This window comes from Sciurus vulgaris (genome assembly GCF_902686455.1).
Source record: "Sciurus vulgaris genome assembly, chromosome: 10".
Taxonomy (NCBI): Eukaryota; Metazoa; Chordata; class Mammalia; order Rodentia; family Sciuridae; genus Sciurus; species Sciurus vulgaris.
In genome coordinates this window covers 64,420,260-64,439,667 of record NC_136470.1, presented here as the reverse complement: position 1 = coordinate 64,439,667, position 19,408 = coordinate 64,420,260, and the positions used below count along the sequence as shown (strand labels likewise).

At 42.0% G+C, this 19,408-nt stretch overlaps 1 protein-coding gene across 1 annotated transcript in view; it reads left to right on the top strand.

Moving 5' to 3' along the window:
- DRD3 (dopamine receptor D3) overlaps positions 1 to 19,156 on the top strand; it is a gene marked incomplete at both ends in the record, with an annotated part of 63,920 nt that extends 44,764 nt beyond the window's left edge. Inside the window, 4 exons of the mRNA XM_079154925.1 lie at positions 6,339 to 6,481; positions 13,889 to 14,085; positions 17,596 to 17,875; positions 18,960 to 19,156. Coding sequence (XP_079011051.1) covers positions 6,339 to 6,481; positions 13,889 to 14,085; positions 17,596 to 17,875; positions 18,960 to 19,156 — 817 coding nt within the window. The remainder of the gene's footprint in view (positions 1 to 6,338; positions 6,482 to 13,888; positions 14,086 to 17,595; positions 17,876 to 18,959) is intronic.
- Positions 19,157 to 19,408: the final 252 nt, after the last annotated feature.

Sequence of the window (19,408 nt, the reverse complement as noted above, 5' to 3'; positions counted from 1 at the left end):
ACCCATCACACAGGCATGCCTCCGCGCCTTTGCAGCTAGCACAATAGGTACCAGATGAGTCACAGGCACCTTGGATTTTTAGTTTGCATCTAAATAAGCACTTTATATTTGCAAAGGGCTTTCCAGTCATTTGCAAAAAGCTTTCTCCTTCAACAACTCCACGAGGGGAGTCCACGGAACTAAAGATTTATTGAGCCCCCTGTCTGACCAAATAAAAGGTGGTGAAAAGCAGCCCTCACAGAGCTCTGGGGCTCATTAAACCCAGGCGGGAGTTAGAGTCAGGCCCTCCCACCCAGGCCAGCCTTTCCTCCTACTGTCAGCTTCCCGAAGAGGCACCCTCATCAGCTCCACCCCGCACCCCATCGCCCACCCTGGGACTGGTCTCCAGGTGGAAATCAAGCTTTGCCAGGGTACTGAGACCTCAGTAGAGTGACAAGCCACACAGATCCTGCTGATGGAATTGTGAGTCAGAAGATACAGCACAGTTAATTCATTTAAACAAAAGTGCTCAATCCTAGCACACGGTCCTGCAGCCTAGTCCAAAATTAGAAAATGAGTCTTTTGAGTTCCCCACTAGTACTCTCTGAATTGCAATCAGTAGCCCCTTTGCTGCAGCCCATCTCTATAGGTTCCATGCCCTTGGACTTTGTGAAGCACTGTTGTCTTCCTAGCACAGAATACCCTAGCTACCTCTGTGCTAAAGTGAGTCTAAAAGTAACAACAGTAACCTTGTTACCATTATTTCCAACGTGCTGTGCCAGGTACTCACAGTTTTTTAATCATTATCGCCAACCCTCACAGCAATCCAGCAAGATGAGTGTATTATTCCCACTTTACAAATAAAGCTTCTGAGGCTAGAATGCGTAAGTTCCCAACATCACACAGCTAGTGGATGCAGGGTAAGGATTCAGTCAGCCTCTTCCTGCTACAGCACACTGCCCCACTCAGAGACTGAGCTGTGAACCTCACTCTGGGTCCTAGATATAGAACCAACTGTCTGGCTCAAAGTCTAGGCTCTACCACTTAACAGTAAAGTGACCCTGGACAAGTCAGTTAACTTGCAAGAACCTAGATCTCTTTATCTATTTAGTAGAGATAACAACTACCTCAAAGGGTGGTTAGGAGAATTAAAGAACTACTATTTGTAAAACACTTCCAACAGTGCCTGGCACACAGAAAGTGCTATTTACTCGTTTGTTTGATTAAATAAATAAATGTGAATATTCCCTAATAGTAAGGAGTAGGACAATCATAAACTCACTGATACAAATACTGATCTTTTAGGATACCACAGTAACAATGACAATAACAACAATAATATTATAATATTATATTATTTTGAATATTAAGTATGTACAGGCATTGTGCTAAAAAAAAAAAAAATCTACAGATAACCTCCTTGAATATTTTCTAACTGTCCTATTCGGGCAAGTATCATTATCCCCATTATACAGATGAAGAAATTGAATCAGAAAAGTCAAACCTCTGGCCATGGCCACATAATTCAGTGGCAGAGCTGAGATTCAGGCCTTGTTATCAATCTGCCTCTACAACCCCAGGGACTACCACGGTACACAGTGCCAGCGTTCAGCTGCAGAGTAATCCACACCACAAAGGGCCCAGAGAGCTAGGAGCTCGGGCACAGGGAGGGGGCCTGGCACTCAGAGCGACAGAACGACCCGCCGAGTGTGTGGAGTGTGTCTGCAGCCGTGCTGAGGCCCTGGAACACCCTAGATAGCGCAGTTGTCCTGACCATCCAGGCGGCCCCGGGCCAAGCCTTCCTGTCGCTCTCTGGCCCGGCGCGGTGCGACCCTCCGGGGCTTTGACACCGCGCTCGCCTACGGTCTGTCATCTGCATTCCGTCCGAGAGGACACCAGAGGCTAAACAATCTGCCTGGGTGGGAATTCGGGGTCCCTGCAGGGCTCCAGGAACCAGGGGGGCGGGTTTTCCCTCTCTGCCTCCCCACGGTGCCTGGAGAGCCCCCAGGTGAGCAATGAACTTCTCACCCCGGCCAACGGGCAGAGTTCTTGCTGCATTATGGTGCCCTCCGATGGCTGATTCTGGAACAGCCTCGATATCTCAGTCACCTATGGCAAGCTGGGGCCCTCTTTTATTCTGTTTCATCATGTTAGAAAAAGAAAAAAAAAAAAAAATGTAATGTGACAGTGGTAAATTGTCTCATCTTCGCTTCTTGCCTATGTTAACAAGTTAGAATCTTTGACAGAAACTTTCCCTCCTGCAGACTTTTTCAAATTCGTCTACTCATAAGATAAATTTGCTTGTTAAAACTACATATTCCTGGGTTCCACTTCAGAAGTACCAAATCAAAACCTCTACAAACATATCCTAGAAATCTGCATTTGTAACAGGACCTCCCTTTTCCCCCTTCTCACCACTCCAGGCAATTAACAGAATCAAGCTAATTGGGGAATTGGGTACCCACAGTGCTAAGTACAAACCACCCTGTCACTCTGACTTTCCCAAGGAAGCCCTTGTCCCCCTGTGTGCCTCAGAGACTTGTCCATGCCCTTGAGGGAAGGGTACACTCAGGAGACACACTGGGTAGGAGACATGGCCCAGCACAACTAATTCTGCTGCCCAATTGGGGTCCAGCATTAACCTCTCTGTATCTCTGATCCCTCCTTTATAAAATGGAGCTAGGTGGAGTTCCCTATATTTGTTGGTCCAGTGAATTAATGGAGTCTTCAAGGAGTTGCTGGACATTAAAGTCTACAAATTGAGGAAATTAGTGCACTACAGCCAGCTCATCATGGCTAGCAAGAGCTGATTACAAAATTTTAGGAATTTTTAGCCAGTTATTAAGTCTTTGATGGTGGTTTGAAATGGGCAATAGTAGGTTTACCTACATCACAGAAAATGGAAATGTTACAAAGTAGGAAACTGTTTACCTGGAGAATCAGCTGTAAGCCATTACCAGCATCACTGCACAGGATAGTCAGGTTCTTTTACATCAAAGACTATGATGTGAAAGAAATGGAGAGACTTTGCCTAACTGCAGGTATAGGTCAGAGAAAGTGGGTCACAGCTGTTTAGCTATGACAGCAGATGCCTCAGGGGCACCACCAAGAGCAACACCCTGGTAGATATATTTGACTAGAAACCCCAGTAGTCTAAAGTCCTGAGGAGAGCAAGAGGCCTTGAGAAACACCAGGTACTACTTGCCTGCTCTTGCACCAGCAACGCAGGGATTCAAGGGAGGGCTTGTGTGTGCATCCAAAGAAGGAACCTGGATTGTCATGGCCTCCCTTGGAGGTTGGTGCTGGGATCTTAGTTTGACCTTATTTAATAAAGACCCCTATTTCTCCCTCTTCAGAAAGAACACACCTTTATGGTGCCTCTTATAGTTTGGATCTGGAATGTCTCCCAAAGGAGCATGCATTGAAGACTTGGTACCCAATGCGGTAGTGTTCAGAGGTGGGGCTTTGGGGAAACAGCTTAGATCATGAGGGTGCTAGCCTCATCAGTGGATCAATCCTAATAACTGAATGGGTTATTAGGAGATGGGGCCCAGTTGAAGGAAGTAAAACACTGGTGGCATGATATTGAAGGGTATATTTTGTCCATGGATCACCCTTCCTTGCCCCCTCCCCACCCCTGCCTGCATCATAGTGAGCAGCTTTCCTCTGCCATCCTCTTCTGCCATGATGTTTTTGCCTTGGAGCCAGTCAACATGGACTGAAACCATGAGCCAAAATAAATTTTTGCTCCTTTAAGTTGATTTTCTCAGGTACTTTGTCACAACAATGGAAAGCTAACAGTGCCAAAGACAAATCTTGCAGAGTTTGCCTTCATCTCAGAACTCACAGTTGTCTTTGAGCTGTTCTTTTAAGAGTACAAATGTTAACACTCTAAAATTAGATGCGTAAGAGAGAGATTCCAGCAGCACTGGAGCATAGGAGCTGGACACACAAGAGGACTATCAGAGAGTATTGCTCCATACCCATCAGTCCAGCATCTGTCCTTCCCTTCCTCAGTCCCAAGCCTTGAGGTGCACAATAAGGGTTAAGGGAAATACTGTTCTGAATCTGACCCCCAAGTGCCCTGAAAACAGAGAAGACAAAATGTTGCACCATGGCTAGGACCATATATATCTTAGATTCCTTGAGCTTGACTAGGATTAGAATCGTCCTCATGACCCATGAGGCAAGCAATCAACAGCTTCTACTACTTGCTTTATACAAGGACCTATGGGGAATATCAAGGCTATATGATGATTTGGGACATAGAATGACTTAAATCACATCGGATATCAAGATCTGCATGCAGGAGGGCAATGTAACTGATTGGCAGAGGAGTAGAATGAGTTCAGAGGTAGGGGTCTTTGTAAGATAGAAAGGCCAGGAAAGGTTCCTGGAGAGCTCTTCTGAGATTAAAGAAAAGCAAGATTGAGTTTTGGAGGGAGGAAAAAAGGATAATGAACGGAACGAAGACAACAATCTCTAATAGTCAAAGAGTATCCACCACTAGGCCAGTTTGGTTGGAGCCATGAGTACATGTCAGGGACCAATGGGAGGTTAGGTTGGCAAGGTAAACTGAGGTCATGTTGGAGAAGATAAACTTTGACCTGTGGGTAAAAAAAGAGCCAATGACAGTGTGTTCATTTTCTACTGGAATGTTCCTCCCCCACCTCAATAAATGAACAGCTCCCTCTTATACCTCTCACTTCTTTGCCCACTTCTTGTTGGTTGGCCCCTTCTTTACCTCCTCCATTTTTCTCTAACGTGGCACCCAGCTTCTTTCATGGTACTCTTCATTTTATATTACCATATTTGTTTGCTTTTTATGATTCATTGTGTGCCCAACTCTAAGCTCAATGAGGATAGGTGTGGAGAGCAGTGACAGAGGATGGGAGAGCAGTGACTAAGATTGGGGTCTCTGATGACTTCATGGCTATGGCATGCCTGGTGCCTGGGAATGTTTCTGTGCAAGGGCACATGATGCTTAGCTGCTATAGCAATGCCCTGCATGAGGAGGCTCTGTGCAAGACCAAGGCTCTGTTCTGACCTTGATCTCAGCCACACAACTCCTGGGAAGAAAGGAATTCTCATGCTAGACAACCACAATGTTTCACCAGCTCAGCTTCTCCGGTTCCACTTTACAGTAACTTTAAACAATGGACTTTCTTGAGAGTTACACAAAGCTCCTAACATTGCACTTTGCAACTGTGGATTGTAACTGTGGAAGAGCTACATAGGATGTCCTAGTTTCTGCAACTTTCCTGAAATAAAAGAATAATGATTGCATAGTCTTTAACTTGATAATGAGACATATATAAATAAAGATTGCTGGTATAACTCTTTAAATCTTTATCTCCATCAGAGAGCAGAGCTCCACCTGATCCCAGCTTAATCTTCAAGATCTGTGTCTGTGAATATTTATTTTCCAATCCCCCTTCACCCCTCACCAGACCTGAGAGTTTAGTCGCACTAGTGTCAGCAGACAGGGACAATGTCCCTTTTGCACAGTTCTGTATTTCCAGAATAATGTCTGGTATGTGGTAGGAATTCAATAAACTTGAATGAAAGTTAAATGAATGAATGGGAAAATAATATGGAAGGGTCAAAGGAAAGTTAAAAGGCCCAAGTATTAAGTAGAGAAGCCTTGAAGAAGGCAGAACATGGGAGTAAGGGATGTGAGGCACTGGGAAGATGTTTCAGACATCTCAAGTTTGAGATGATTGCAGAATAGGTGTTCAGGTAAGTCCAACAAGCAGCTGGAAATATGTATGATGAGTTACCTCAGAAAATACAATTTCCAACTGGAGTAAGGAACTAGGCTCCAACCATGTAAAAGTATGAAAACTGAATTTTAAAATGAGCCTCCATTGGATATAACTCAACTCTATTCTCAAAACTCTATTAATTGGAATGCTGTTCACTCAAGGGGTTAAAATTTGAATTAGGACAGATGCGGGTGGTAAACATTTTGGGGGTGCATAGTCCAGTCTAGAAAAGTGTGGGAAAAAGTAAAGGCACCCAGACCAGCACTCCACACTTTCAGGGTGAAGGGCTTGGGCTCTGAAGTTGGTTATGCTGGACATGGAGCAGAAGCTCCCAACAGCCCCATGTTGCTGGATTAACTTTTTCATTCTCGTTCGCTTTCTCTGCTCATCTACAGAAAAAGTTCTTCATCTCCCTTACCTCAACCTGTCTACTACTTTCACTCAAACACTTTTCTTTTTCCAATTAAAATGTTCTTCTCCTACCATGTGTATCAATCTTATTCTTTCTCTAGTAACTTCTTCCAATTTGTCTTCTGAACAACACTTCCCCTTCCTGTCTCAACATGCCTATCCTCTCTCCCTTTCCTTTTGCAGGTATACTGCGGTGGTCATGCCAGTTCACTATCAACATGGCACTGGGCAGAGCTCCTGCCGGCGCGTGGCCCTCATGATTACAACTGTGTGGGTACTGGCCTTTGCTGTGTCCTGTCCTCTCCTCTTTGGCCTCAATACCACAGGTTAGACTGATGACTTCTCATCCAGTACCTGAAATTTACAGCACACCTGAGTTACTTTGAGTGATATTTCTGATCCCTGGTCAGAATGAGGAGGCTATAGACTATAACGCCTGGGCCTTTGTTGGGCATAAACTACAAAGCAAACCTCATCAATTATTGGCATAGGGTAAAGTTTTACCCCAATTAATGAAAAGTCTTTGAAAAGAAATGTCATTTTGAAAGAAATGTATTGTACTCATTTGAAAAAAAAATGTAGCAGTTATAAAACTTATCTATACAAACAATTTAGGTGAGGTTTTTCAATGAAAAGAAGATACTTCATAACAGAACTATGATGCAAATTATTATCATAAAAGTCCTAGAGTATAGTATATGTTTCTTTTACCTCAATAAGAACTACTTCTGACACTTGGGAACTAGTATAGATTCCAAAATTACTGGAGTATTTTTTTAATACACAGAAAGTATGGCTATGATAGTTAATAGCTGGTAGATCTTCTACTGATGGACAGATGGACAGATGGATGGATGAATGGACAATGTGTATATCTGAGATGGTTGAGATTTTAAGCATATGACACTAATCCAAATCGACACCCCCTATGGATCAGTGCCTTTTGTGTCTGACTCATGTCCATCTCAACCTCAAGAAATTCATATGTTGAATGAAAACTATGACAATATATACTGTTAAGAGAAAACTGAATTAGTAGAGTTCTAGTGTGCATCTGAATTTCTTATTTTGTCCATTTGGATTGATTCATTCAATTCTTACTATATTCCAGGTTTGTGAATTTCTGGTGTATGTGTACTAGTCACTTAGCCATGTGCTTGTGTATATGTAGATATTATAAGTAACATATTACATCCAAGTACAGGCAAATCCTAAAGTAAAAATAATTTTCCAAATGTCACTTGCTGGACAATGATTTAGAGGTCAGAACATATTTAGGAAAACAGGTTCTGGAGTCTGAAAAGTCTAGGTTCAAACTCCAGTTCTGGTTATCAGCTGTGTTTCCTTGAATGAGCTCCTTTTCTGAGTTTAGTTTCCTTATTGATAAGTCTTAGATAATAATACAGTGGAGCACAAACTTGAGCAAATTCAAATATAATAGATTCAGTCTGTATATTTAGTTAGGAAGTTTTCAACATTTATTTTTACAGTTGGTCCCCTACAAATAAGCCCAGTGACTTCATCTCTAAAATTATATGCTCCATATGAGCTCTATAATATAGGACATATTAATATATGTATCATTTGTCTTTACTTATTACAGTTCAGGGTTATAATAAAATCATGCATATCTTTATATGTGATTTAGGGGATTTTCAAAGCAAATTTCAAGCCTATGTAATTTTTACTACATTCATTGACCTTAGAATCTAACCTTACATATAGTATAACTTCACCATACCTTCTTTGAAGAGACATTTGGGGATTAAAAAAGGATTAAATTGAGATAACATCCATAGATGTGCCAAGTACATACAACCTACTCAAAATTTGCCTTCTTTCTCTGCCATTTAAAGGTTAAGTGGTCAAGTTACCAAAAAATATTTGCCTGGTTAACCCAGAATGTTTCTAAAATATGGTTGTTATTGTTTTCCATTTTGCTGTTTTAACCAAAATGACACTGAATGAACAAAAGCACACATGCATACTGCATAATCACTGCAAAACAACATCCCAGCACTGCTAAAGAAGTTGACCCCAGCTGGTACGGTGGTGCACGGCTATAATCTCAGTGACTCAGGAGGCTGAAGCAGGAGAATCACAGGTTCAAGACCAGCCTCAGCAATTTAGCAAGACCCTGTCTCAAAATAAAAAATAATTTTTAAAAAGGAGTAGGGATATAGCTCAGTAGTAGAGCCCCCCTGGATTCCATTCCCAGTGCCATGAAGAAAAGAACGGGAAGGGAAAAGAAGAGGAAGAAGAAGAGGAAAGAAAAGGAGAAGGAGGAGAAGAAGAAGAAGAGGAGGAGGAGGAGGAGGAAGAAGAAAACTGACCCCACTAAAATGGGTGAATGTTCAGTTTGCTTTCTGGGTTAGTCAGATAACCAAGTCACCTTCTATAACCTTGTCCCTATGTGTAAATGCATTCTAAGTGGAAATTTTTAGTGTGGGGAGCTCACTACGACTGCTCGACCAATGGACTGCATACCTGTTGACCTGCAGCAAATCCCCAGCAGAGTCTACCCACAAGTAACTCGACTTACTCATGCTCAGAGGCTGGTGGGGGGGGCATCTACACTTATAGACACACACACCCTGGGGACAGATGAAACCATCTCAAATTCTGACATTTGACAGACATCCCAGTTCATGTCAGCATCTACAGTGAAGAGTAATGAGCTAATTGGAGAGTTGTTGTCCAGTGAGATCATCATTGTTCCAAAAACAAAACTCTAGAAAGTCTTTGCAAAAGGATTTTCAAATTTTAGAATGGAGAAGGCAAAAATGCCTGTGACTAAGCACATGCACTCTGGTTTCTCTTGCCTCTCTCCAGGGTTCTCTCTCCCTTAAGTTTATTAATGACACTGCAGTAAGCCCTCTAATTATTCACATATTGTCAAAATGCCAGGTCTATTGTAAGAGCCTAATAGATCATAGCTGGTGTTATTGTTGTTATTATTTATTTAAAAAGTTTTCTGTGCCTCAAAAAATTTTTTAAAAAAGAAAAGAAAGGTTTTTTTTTTTTTTTTTTTTTTTTTTTTTTTCATACTAAAGATGGAACCCAGGGGCACTTCACCTCTGAGCTGCATCTGCATCCCCAGTTCTTTTATTTTTATTTTAAGATAGTATCTCCCTAAGTTGCAGAGGGTCTCTCTGAGTTGTTGAGACTGGCCTCAAATATGTAATCCTTCTCCCTCAGCCTCCGGAGTCTCTGGAATTACAGGCATGCACCACTGCACCCAGATTCTATGCCTCAAAATTTAATTACACATTTGCTTCAAGGAAGACTACACAGTGATATTTGTGCAGGTGGTTGTAGGGGAGACGAGTTGCCCCTAGAATACAGTTCAGAGAATTAGTGAGCAAAACCCAAAGCAGAGAAACCCAGCCATTCTCCTCTGCCTCAATCTGACCTTTACAGCTAAGCTTCGTTATCTTGATAGATGTTGCTTCTTCTGGCAACTTGCCCATCTACAAGGAAATTCCCAAGTTCGTTCAAAATAAAGTCCAAGATAAATGACTTCTCTGAACCATTCTTTCTATTTCCTCTGTGAAAAGAAGAGGGGGAAGGGCAGGATGCTGCCAATAACATCTGATTGTGGAAGTAGCTGGATTTTCACTAAGAAGTACAACACACATGACAAAAATCTTTCTGGCACAGCCCTACTTTTAAGGACATGGGGCTGCCACATGCTGTTGTAAGTTAAGAGAACCCAAAATAGAGAGAAGTTGAACTTCAATCTTTTCCAACTTGCAGTTGCTTTTATGTTCTATGGAAAGGGCATTGGGAGGTGGGATCTGGGATTACAGACTTCCATGACTGTAGAGCCTGGCTGACCAATGTTGCTCAATCTCCCAGCAGAGGCCCAGCAGTCTCCTGAAATATCACATCAACAGCTGTAACAACTGCAGACATGGTGTGTTGGTGCTAGAGGCAGCCTAAAAGATCTCCCAAGGAGTATCTCAATCCTTTCATTTCACAGATAAGAAAAATAACTAGCATTCAAATTTCTGCTAAATCAGATAGCTATTGTGTTATGAAAAAAAAAAAGAATTCTAGAATGAATAAGCAATAAATGGTGACAAGGGTTTAAGAAAACTTCAAGGGAGGAAAAACTTAAAGAAAATCCCATCAGCTGGCTTGATTTTCCTTTCAAAAAAAGAAATGAAAGTGCTATTTATTTGATTTTGGCAATAGAACATCTCACCTGACTTTCAGAACACTGGAACCCTGGGGGATGGGTGTGAGCTTAGTTACTCAAAAAGTTAAAAGAAGAATAGAAGCATACAGTTAAAAGAATAATGACTCATCCTAAAATCAGATTCATCAGCATCTCCTGTCTTTGGAATCAAGTTAAGGTCAAATCCTGTGATGAGTTTGGAGTTCATGATTTTTTTTTTTTTTTTTTTTTTTTTTTTTTGATACTGAGGATTGAAGATAGGGACACTCTACCACTGAGCTCCATCCCCAGCCCTTTTTATTATAAGTCAATCAGTGCTTATTTTGAGACGGGGGGGGGGGGGTCTCCCTAAATTTTTCAGGCTAGTCTCTCACCTCAAACTGAGAGTCTCTAGGATTACAGGGATGCACAACTGTGCCAGATTCAAGTCAACCTTCTTTTGGCCTTGCTATTCACATTGCTATGGGGCTCACGGCTGGTCCACAAAATCTTCTTAGATCCCTTAGTAGAGCTTTATAGTGTTTTCATAAGCTAGGACAGAGCTTCGTGCATAGTAATTGTTCTATAAAAGTTTGTCAAATGAGTAGATGAATCTTCACCATCATCCTGTCTTCCTGAAATGTTGAGTTTATTTGAGATTGGAGCTCCTTCACACCTACCTGGACTTCCCACTTATCCTCCAGCCAGTGACTGCTTATGTGCTTACATAAAATGCTCATTTGCACGTTTTGCTCATCTGTTCATCTTCATGTAGTTGTTCAATAACTGCCTATATGGTACTGTTTTGGTTAAATCAAGGCAAGGCACTCATCTCCTGGGGAGCCTCAGCCTCTCTGGGGGTATTCCTGCCCAGACCACCTCTTCTAGACTCAACACAGAATTGCTGCAGTGTGCTGCCTCTGGCTTCCCTGCTGTCAGGACACACACCCAGGCTAGGCCTCCTGGAGCCTGGGGTAGAACCCCATTCATGGCCCCTGACTTAAGGGTTGCTCTGCTTTCTAGGCAGCCCCAAGACCACACAGCATGGGGAAATTCCAGGAGAGGCTGTAAAGCTTGATCAAAGGGTTGGTGGTGGTTTACGTATATGGGGGAGGAAGGAAGGGCTGGCAGTGCAAGTTCAGTGGTTGTATAGGAGGGCCTGCATTGATCAGTGACCCTGAAGTAGCTCTGTGCCCTCTCTTCACTTTCTCTCTCATGTACACACTTTCAATATTTTAATGGGAAAATAAATGCTTGCACATGATAAAACATCCATAAGGTGTAATGAGATAATACATAAGTTTATAAAGATCTCCCTCCTACCCCAGATTGCTAGCTCCCTCAGCCCTCTCCCTAGAAGCAAACACTAATAATCTTGAAAGATTAGCCTAAAAATAAGCACACCCATGAGTGTGTGTGTGTGTGTGTGTCTGTGTGTCTGTTTTTACACAAATAGAAGAGTGTCTGTTTTTACACAAATAGAAGCATATTATACCCACTTCTGACCTTGGATTTTTAAAAGTGGTAGTTCATAGTTCATCTATAAAATTTAGAAGTTTGGCTCCCAGCACCCAAACAAAGGAGAGAACAATAGAGGGTAGAGTGGAGGGACAAACAGAGAACATCCAGCTCACCAAGGATGGCAGCAAAATGAATCATGGAAAAGTAGCCCTGCCACCCGTCTGGCCCTTTCTCACAGGAAAAAAAAAAAAAAAAAAAACATGCTGAGAGGACTCCTCATTAGAGGTCACATTTCAATCATGGTCAGCTGCTGACAGCAGGGAGCTGATTTCAGGAAAGAGGATGCTCACTGCCAACATGGCTCCCTAGAGATTCAGAAAGACCACCAACTGACACCCCAACCCTCCTCCAACCTCATCAGCCTCTGCATAATAGCAAAAGATGCCAGTTTGGTGACCACTGCCCGGAGTCATGAGCCATTTCCTAAGAGACGCTGAAACAGGCTTTTGTAAGATGACAAGGATTTTACCTGCTTCACAGGAGAACAAAGATTCTGGTGGCAGTGTTGTCATTAAAATGCCTCACTGATCACCGAGCACACTCTTGCTTATCATTTTAGTTCTTAGCTATTGCTCCCTTCCTTCCCATGCAAAACTGTTCACTCTAAGTCTCTCTCCAAATTACCACTCCAACTGGTACCTTCCTTCTCAAGTTCAAAAAGCTCAGGTAGGTAAACAGTAGAGTAAATGATAATAATAACTACCACTTATTCTCATTAATTGTCACAAACAATATTCATGAAATATTTTTTATCCTTTTTTGGGTAGTGAAACTGAGACTTGGTGCAGTACCCAAGGTCACAGAGTTTCTATATGGCAGATCTCGGTCTCACACTTAGGACATCTGGCCTTTATCTTCCTCAGGAGACCGAGAAACAGAATGAAGACTGAGAAGCAGAATGAAGACCCCATGTGGCCATCACTTTCTCTCTCCCAGCTCACATCAGAGGCTTCATCTCTCAAAGCCACATTTTGGGTTGGGTAATTCCCAACCCTTTAATGAAGATTGGCCCAGGTGTGCCAATATTTGACACAAACAGTGCTGGACAAAGCACAGATGTGTCATGTCACAGTGGTAGAAGGAGGTGGAAAGCCAAACTTACAGAAAGAACACTGGGTTTGCAGTGGCTAGAGGAATGCATCTTTCAGGCTGTATGGCCTTGAGCCACACACTGAACCCATCTGAGCCTTAGTCTGCTCATAGGGGAAGAGAAAGTAATGGCACCTGCCTCATATAATATTGCCATAATGATTAGGTCAGATAATCTGTACAAAGCTCTTGGCATATCTCCTGGTGGATATTAGTTGGCTTCCCTTTCCCCTTTCAAGGTTGGGCACATTTCAGGCCCTGTCCTGGGTGTTGGAGGGACCTCAACATCTGCTAGGGAAAAAGGTAATGCTAGAAGGGCCTCCTAAAGAGAGTGGCAGGGGAACTTTGGACATAAGATAGGGACAAGGACTTCTCTGAATTTGCATTCTCCACTGTGACAACATTCTTCCAGCTCTCTTCCCATCCCATTCCCTGAAAAAGCAAAGCCTCTTATATTCAGCCACCACCTGCCCTATAACCCAAATTCAAAAACAAAGCTTCTTCCTTCCACTGCTTTCAGCAGTCCTTTCCTGCTTCCACATCAGGAGGCCCTTTACTGGGGGCCACACCTCTCCTGGAGCCTCTGCCCTCCTGCTCTGCACCACCCCCCCCAGCCTCCCAGACTGGATTCCTATGTGTCACTGCCTCGTGCAGAAGGGATCATTTGTCTCTCTGGGCAGTTAGCTTCTTCAAGAGCAGACACAGCATCAATTCATCTTTGCAGCCTCAGTGCAGTGGTGTCTGGCATATAATTGTTGCTGAATTGTCTTTTTAAATGAATTGTAAGACACTCAGAGATCAGTTAGACCTCTTACCCTCAAGGAGCTGACAATATAGGTGTTGTCTGAGACTGCATGCCCCCATCCTCCTTTAGAAGGTGGAAGCACTACGGGTCACCTGGGTCCAAACTCTGTGCTCCCTGCTGTTGGCAAACTGTTAGCTTCTCCCTTTCTCTCACCCACAGGGGACCCCAGCGTCTGCTCCATCTCCAACCCTGATTTTGTCATCTACTCCTCAATTGTGTCCTTCTATGTGCCCTTTGGGGTGACTGTCCTCGTCTATGCCAGGATCTATGTGGTGTTGAGACAAAGGAGACGGAAACGGATCCTCACTCGTCAGAACAGTCAGTGCATCAGTGTCAGGCCAGGCTTCCCTCAACAAGTAAGCACCCTGGAGGGGGCAGAGGGCGACAACACCAACCCCAGGCTTCCAGCCTGTCCTGACACATAGGAGACACAGATCTGGCACCACCTTCCAATCCGTTGGTATTATCTATGCTTTGAAGGTAGCAAATTCAAACTCGAGTGCGTGGACAGTCTCTGCTAGAACTCACCTTCTTGGCAATGTAATAGGAAAGTTTCTGGCTCCTTCTGCTTCCCTTCAGAGCCATTCATTTCCTCTAGATGGCCAGCAGTTCAGATGTTTCATAAGGATTGAGGATTGGTTTTATATTTTATTTTATCTTTTTCTTTTATTTTGCAGGACTAGGATGGGGTAGGGTTTCAGGGTTTAGTATGGCAGTTTTTGTAATGCACTGCTATGTCATACTGCATAATTACATGTGAAAGGGCTCAACTATACAGAGCTCAACCCAGAACTGACTGTTTCTCCTTCAACTTGCCTTAGTCTTCCTGTCTGCGGCTACACCCTACTCGGCAGTTTTCAATAAGGGCCAGATTTCCATCAGATACCACAGGAAAAATGGTAAGTAGGCCGTGATATGTATCATAGTAAAAGAATAAGATGCTGGTTTACCTTGATTCCATTCCCATTTCAAAATGTAATCTAGTCCTGATTCCACTCATATATTTACACTACATGACAAAATCTTGAGAGTCTGCATGATTTAAGCTTCAGAGTGGGATTCACCAAATAATATTCAGAAAGTATGTGACTGTTGGACTATCCCAATGATGAAAGCCAGAGACTCTTAGATGTGTTTTGAAGATGCCATGGACACCTGCATTAGAGCAAACAGGATGTCAGTGAAACACACGTGAGCAGAGCCAAGAAAAGCAAGGAAAGGAGACTTTGAAGTGCCATATTTATGATTGAACATGGAGAAGACCAAGAAAATTTTCTGATCACTTGAGCCTTTTCCTAATTCAAGCCAGTCTGTGTCCCTAGCTCCCAGAATGCAGAATGGAGCCTGAAGGTGTTCAATATAAGCCCAGTATTCCTCTCCCTGAACTCCACATAAGGAATAAAATGTTAGGAATCCATAATGATGAAGGTCTGAGTCTTGTCCAGTCTCTTCTTAGTTAATTTACCATTTTTTTACACAGGTCTGATGTAGCAATTAGAAACTCTTGTTGTAAATCATAAAAGATAGCTAAGCAGCTTAAAGTTGCCCATTGCAGATTCAAGGTCCAAGGAGCCTCCAACGCCAGAGGAAAAGCGTTGACTACAAAAGCGAGATTGAAGAGCTGAGCAACTTCATTGCCAGAAGTGTGAAGAATTAGGCTCTGTCCTGCCATCTGGAAGTGGAGGTCTCTGCCAGCCAGACAGGAATCCAGTGTTTTCCTCATATCATGGAGGTAGTGAGAAGGATTTGCAGAGACAGTTGAAAAATATGCTCACCAACATAATATCCTGGAAGAATCACTTTTTTCCTATGTCTATAAGATGTTCTTCAGTTTCAGATTTCATAGGTACTCCCAAGAATTTGTCCCCAGACCTCTAGTTTCAGGAAAAATGCATTAGAAGTTAAATATTGCTATTTATAAAAGATTGATATGTGCCAGCTTTATCATAGTGTAATCTTGGTTACAAATTATCAAAATATAATATGCCCATAGTCGAAATCTCACCAACATGAAAACCAGATTTATTTTTTTGCAGGGGTGGGGTTGGTTTGGGGTTTTTGTTTCGTTTTGTTTTGTTTGGCAGTACTGGGGATTGAACCCAGGGGGTCTTTACTGAACTGCATCCTCAAACCTTTTCATTTTTAATTTTGAGACAGTGTTGCTAACTTCCCCAGGTTCACTTTGAACTTGCAATCCTCCTGCCTCAGTCTCCCAGGTCACTGGGATTACAGGCATGTGCCACCCCCAACCCCCTGTTTAAAACCAAAAGTTTTAAGAGTATATATTCTCCTAGAATTCTTCTTTGAAGTACAGTTTTTAAAACACTAGATCATCTTGATGACCCCTTGCATTCACTCATTCCTACAACAGTGTTTCTGAGTGTGCAATGTGATTTCTTGAACTAAGTAGAGAAAAGCATAGAACTAGGGGGACCAACACTGATCACTTATATAAAAAGGAAATGTATTGGAAAGCTGGTCAGGCCGCTCACAGACTCGATAAGATGTCTGAAGAACAGCTCCTAAAGATGTTGTTCATGTCTCAGAAATAATCTGGCTAGAAGACCTTGGATATAGGACATTGAATGTCACCACTGTTAGAGGAATTTTGAAGTCTCCCTGCTTCACTAGTTCCAGTTCAAAGTCACAGGTGTGGAATCTACAATTGCCTGAGCTTGGTTCATGTACCAGAGCTCTAGCTCCCTGTGGGGGACTGGAGAAAGGATGTGTAGTGAATAGCTGGCTCTATGGTAAGGAAAGTTGGGGACTCCTGCCTCCTATTCAGGGTTGACAAAATTCTGATTCTTCAAACGTGAAAAGAAGTTATGATATTGAACACAATATTCAAACTGCCCTGCCCTGGCAAAATATCAGAAAAATTCACATTTTGTTTTCTACTGTCAGAGGCTACTTATCTCAAATCCATTTTTCCCAGTTTGTTTTCTATTTTACAAATGAGGCTCAGAGACATCAAATTAACTTACTAAAGAATATCTACTAATTAAGAAAGTTGAGATGAAAATCCTAGGATTTTTTTTTTTCTTTTCTTATTTTTTTTAACTTTCTACTATGGAAAATTTCATTAAAATGTAGAAAGACAAATATAACAAATCCTCTAGTCACAATCAACTAACCAGCAATTATCAACTTGTGGTCATTCTTGCTTCATCTATGCGCTCTTCTAGATTTGCACACCCCCACTGGGTTGTTGGGAAGCAAATTCTAAACGCATTATTTCAACCGAACATATTTATGTAAGCTCCTCTAAAAGATATGGACTCACTTATAAAGCATATAATCCCAATACCATATGACATCAAAAATTAATAATAGTTCCCTAATATCATTAAGTGTACAGTCAATGTTCAAATTTTCCCAGTTGTCTTATAAAATTTTTGTTTGTTTGAATCATGAGGCCCACACTTTGCAATTGGTTAAGTGTTGTTATTTATTGTTCTTGTTACAAAAATGTTGAAGAAACTGAATCATTTGTTTCATAGAGTTTCACACATTCCAGGTTTTGCTGCCTGTATTCCCAGTAGTGTCACTTACTGTGTTCCTCTGCATAGCTGGGTCGTTCTTACTCAAAAGGGCCAGACTACAATCCTCTGCTACCCTCCTCAAGGGATTGCTGTGATTATCAAATTTTCTATATGTGGTAGGTGCTTCTGAGTTGTAAAGTCAGAAGCAAATTCCATTTCCCTTAACGTTCCATGGTCCCATCATTGTCTCAGACAGTCCTTCTGTACAATCCATAGAGTGATGCCCTCTGCTTCCTTCTTCACATTTTCTATCCCCTTCTGGAACATACAGAAGATAAGTAACATTCCCAGAAATTTCAGGACCCTCTTTTGTCACACCTGCAGCCCCTCTCTCCTGGACGGGCACAGTCGGAGCTGAAGCGCTACTACAGTATCTGCCAAGATACCGCCTTGAGGCAACCAGGCTTCCAAGAAGAAGGAGAGCTGAAAGGGGAGGAGAGAATGCGGAACTCCCTCAGCCCCACCATGGCACCCAAGCTCAGCTTGGAAGTTCGAAAACTCAGTAATGGCAGGTTATCAACATCCCTGAAGCTAGGGCCCCTGCAACCTCGGGCAGTGCCACTTCGAGAGAAAAAGGCAACCCAGATGGTGGTCATTGTACTTGGTAAGTTTAAGTTGGTGTGAGTTGGGTTGGGTAAGATTAGACGGGGTTATGTTTAGTCAGTTGAAGTTGGTGGTAGGTGCTACTAAAGTAGCCACATTTGACAAAAATTGGAAATTCAATGATTATAATTTCAGAAAATGGTTATAATACAATTAAAAACACATTTTGTATAAATATTAACACTGGGGAAACTTAAAAGAAATTTATGAAGCTGAATAAGCCACCTAATAGCATTGTATTTTGCTATCATATGGAATTACAATGTATAAACAAATAATAATGATTCAATTGAAGTGACACATTGGATATTTAATAAATGTTTACTTATTTTAAAATATTAAGTGAAAAAATAGGGATGCAAAACACTTATGATAAGATAACATCTAGATTACTTTAATGCAAAGAAAAAAGACTGAAAAATTCAGAGAGAAGTCAAAAGTGATTATTTTTGAGTGGTAGGTGATAATTTTTCTTCTATTTTTCTGTATTTACTAAGTTTTCAATTATGTATATAATCAAGTCTAATTTTATGGTAGAAAAAGTATAAACTTTATTTATTAAATAACAAAGTTTAAAATTGCTAAATATAAACTTTATTTAAATAAAGAAGTTAAAAATTGCTAAGTCACGGGTGCCATGTAGAGTTAATGAAAGCAATTCGACCTGTTCAGTATCACTGACAAAGCCCAATGAGGGACTTGACTAGAACTTCTCAAGGTCATCTCTCCCACAGCAGGAACTGTGTTAACCACATCTTTAAGGTCTTTGTCTGCACAACAACCTAGGATCATGTCTTGCATATGTAGACACTCAATAAATGTCTGAATTAAGTTGAGAAGGAGAAAAGACTAGTAAAGAACTACCTAAATACCAAACTAAACATTGGTTTAGCAACATACATCTAAGGTGAACCAAAGACATTAGCAGTTTCCTCATCTAAAAAAAGTGCCTAATTGAAGATGGATGTCTAAAACTACTAGAATAGTGGCTCCGTTAAGTAGATACTCAGAAGTCATTTTCATGTTATAACAAAAAGGGTCAGCAAAACTCCATACCCACCCTCTTTCTTTCTTTGCAATCTTAGGGGCCTTCATTGTCTGCTGGCTGCCCTTCTTCTTGACCCATGTTCTCAATACCCACTGCCGGGCTTGCCATGTGCCCCCAGAGCTTTACAGTGCCACAACATGGCTGGGTTATATGAACAGCGCCCTCAACCCTGTCATCTACACCACCTTCAATGTAGAGTTCCGCAAAGCCTTCCTCAAGATCCTGTCTTGCTGAAAAGGAGAGGAAGCAACGCTCCCTGTATCCACCACTAACTGCCAGGCTGTTGGACCCCTGACCAGAACCTGCTCAGAAAGACCATGCGTTGTCCTCTGGCATGTGGTAGGAGGAAGATTCCTGGAACAGGATGTCCCTGCATGGCAGGGCTGACCAACTACTTCCTCCAAAACAGAATGTTCTACCTCTCCAGCTAACAGCTGATTTCCTTCTGACAATCTTCAAATGGTTGAAAGCCCCTAAGTGATAAGC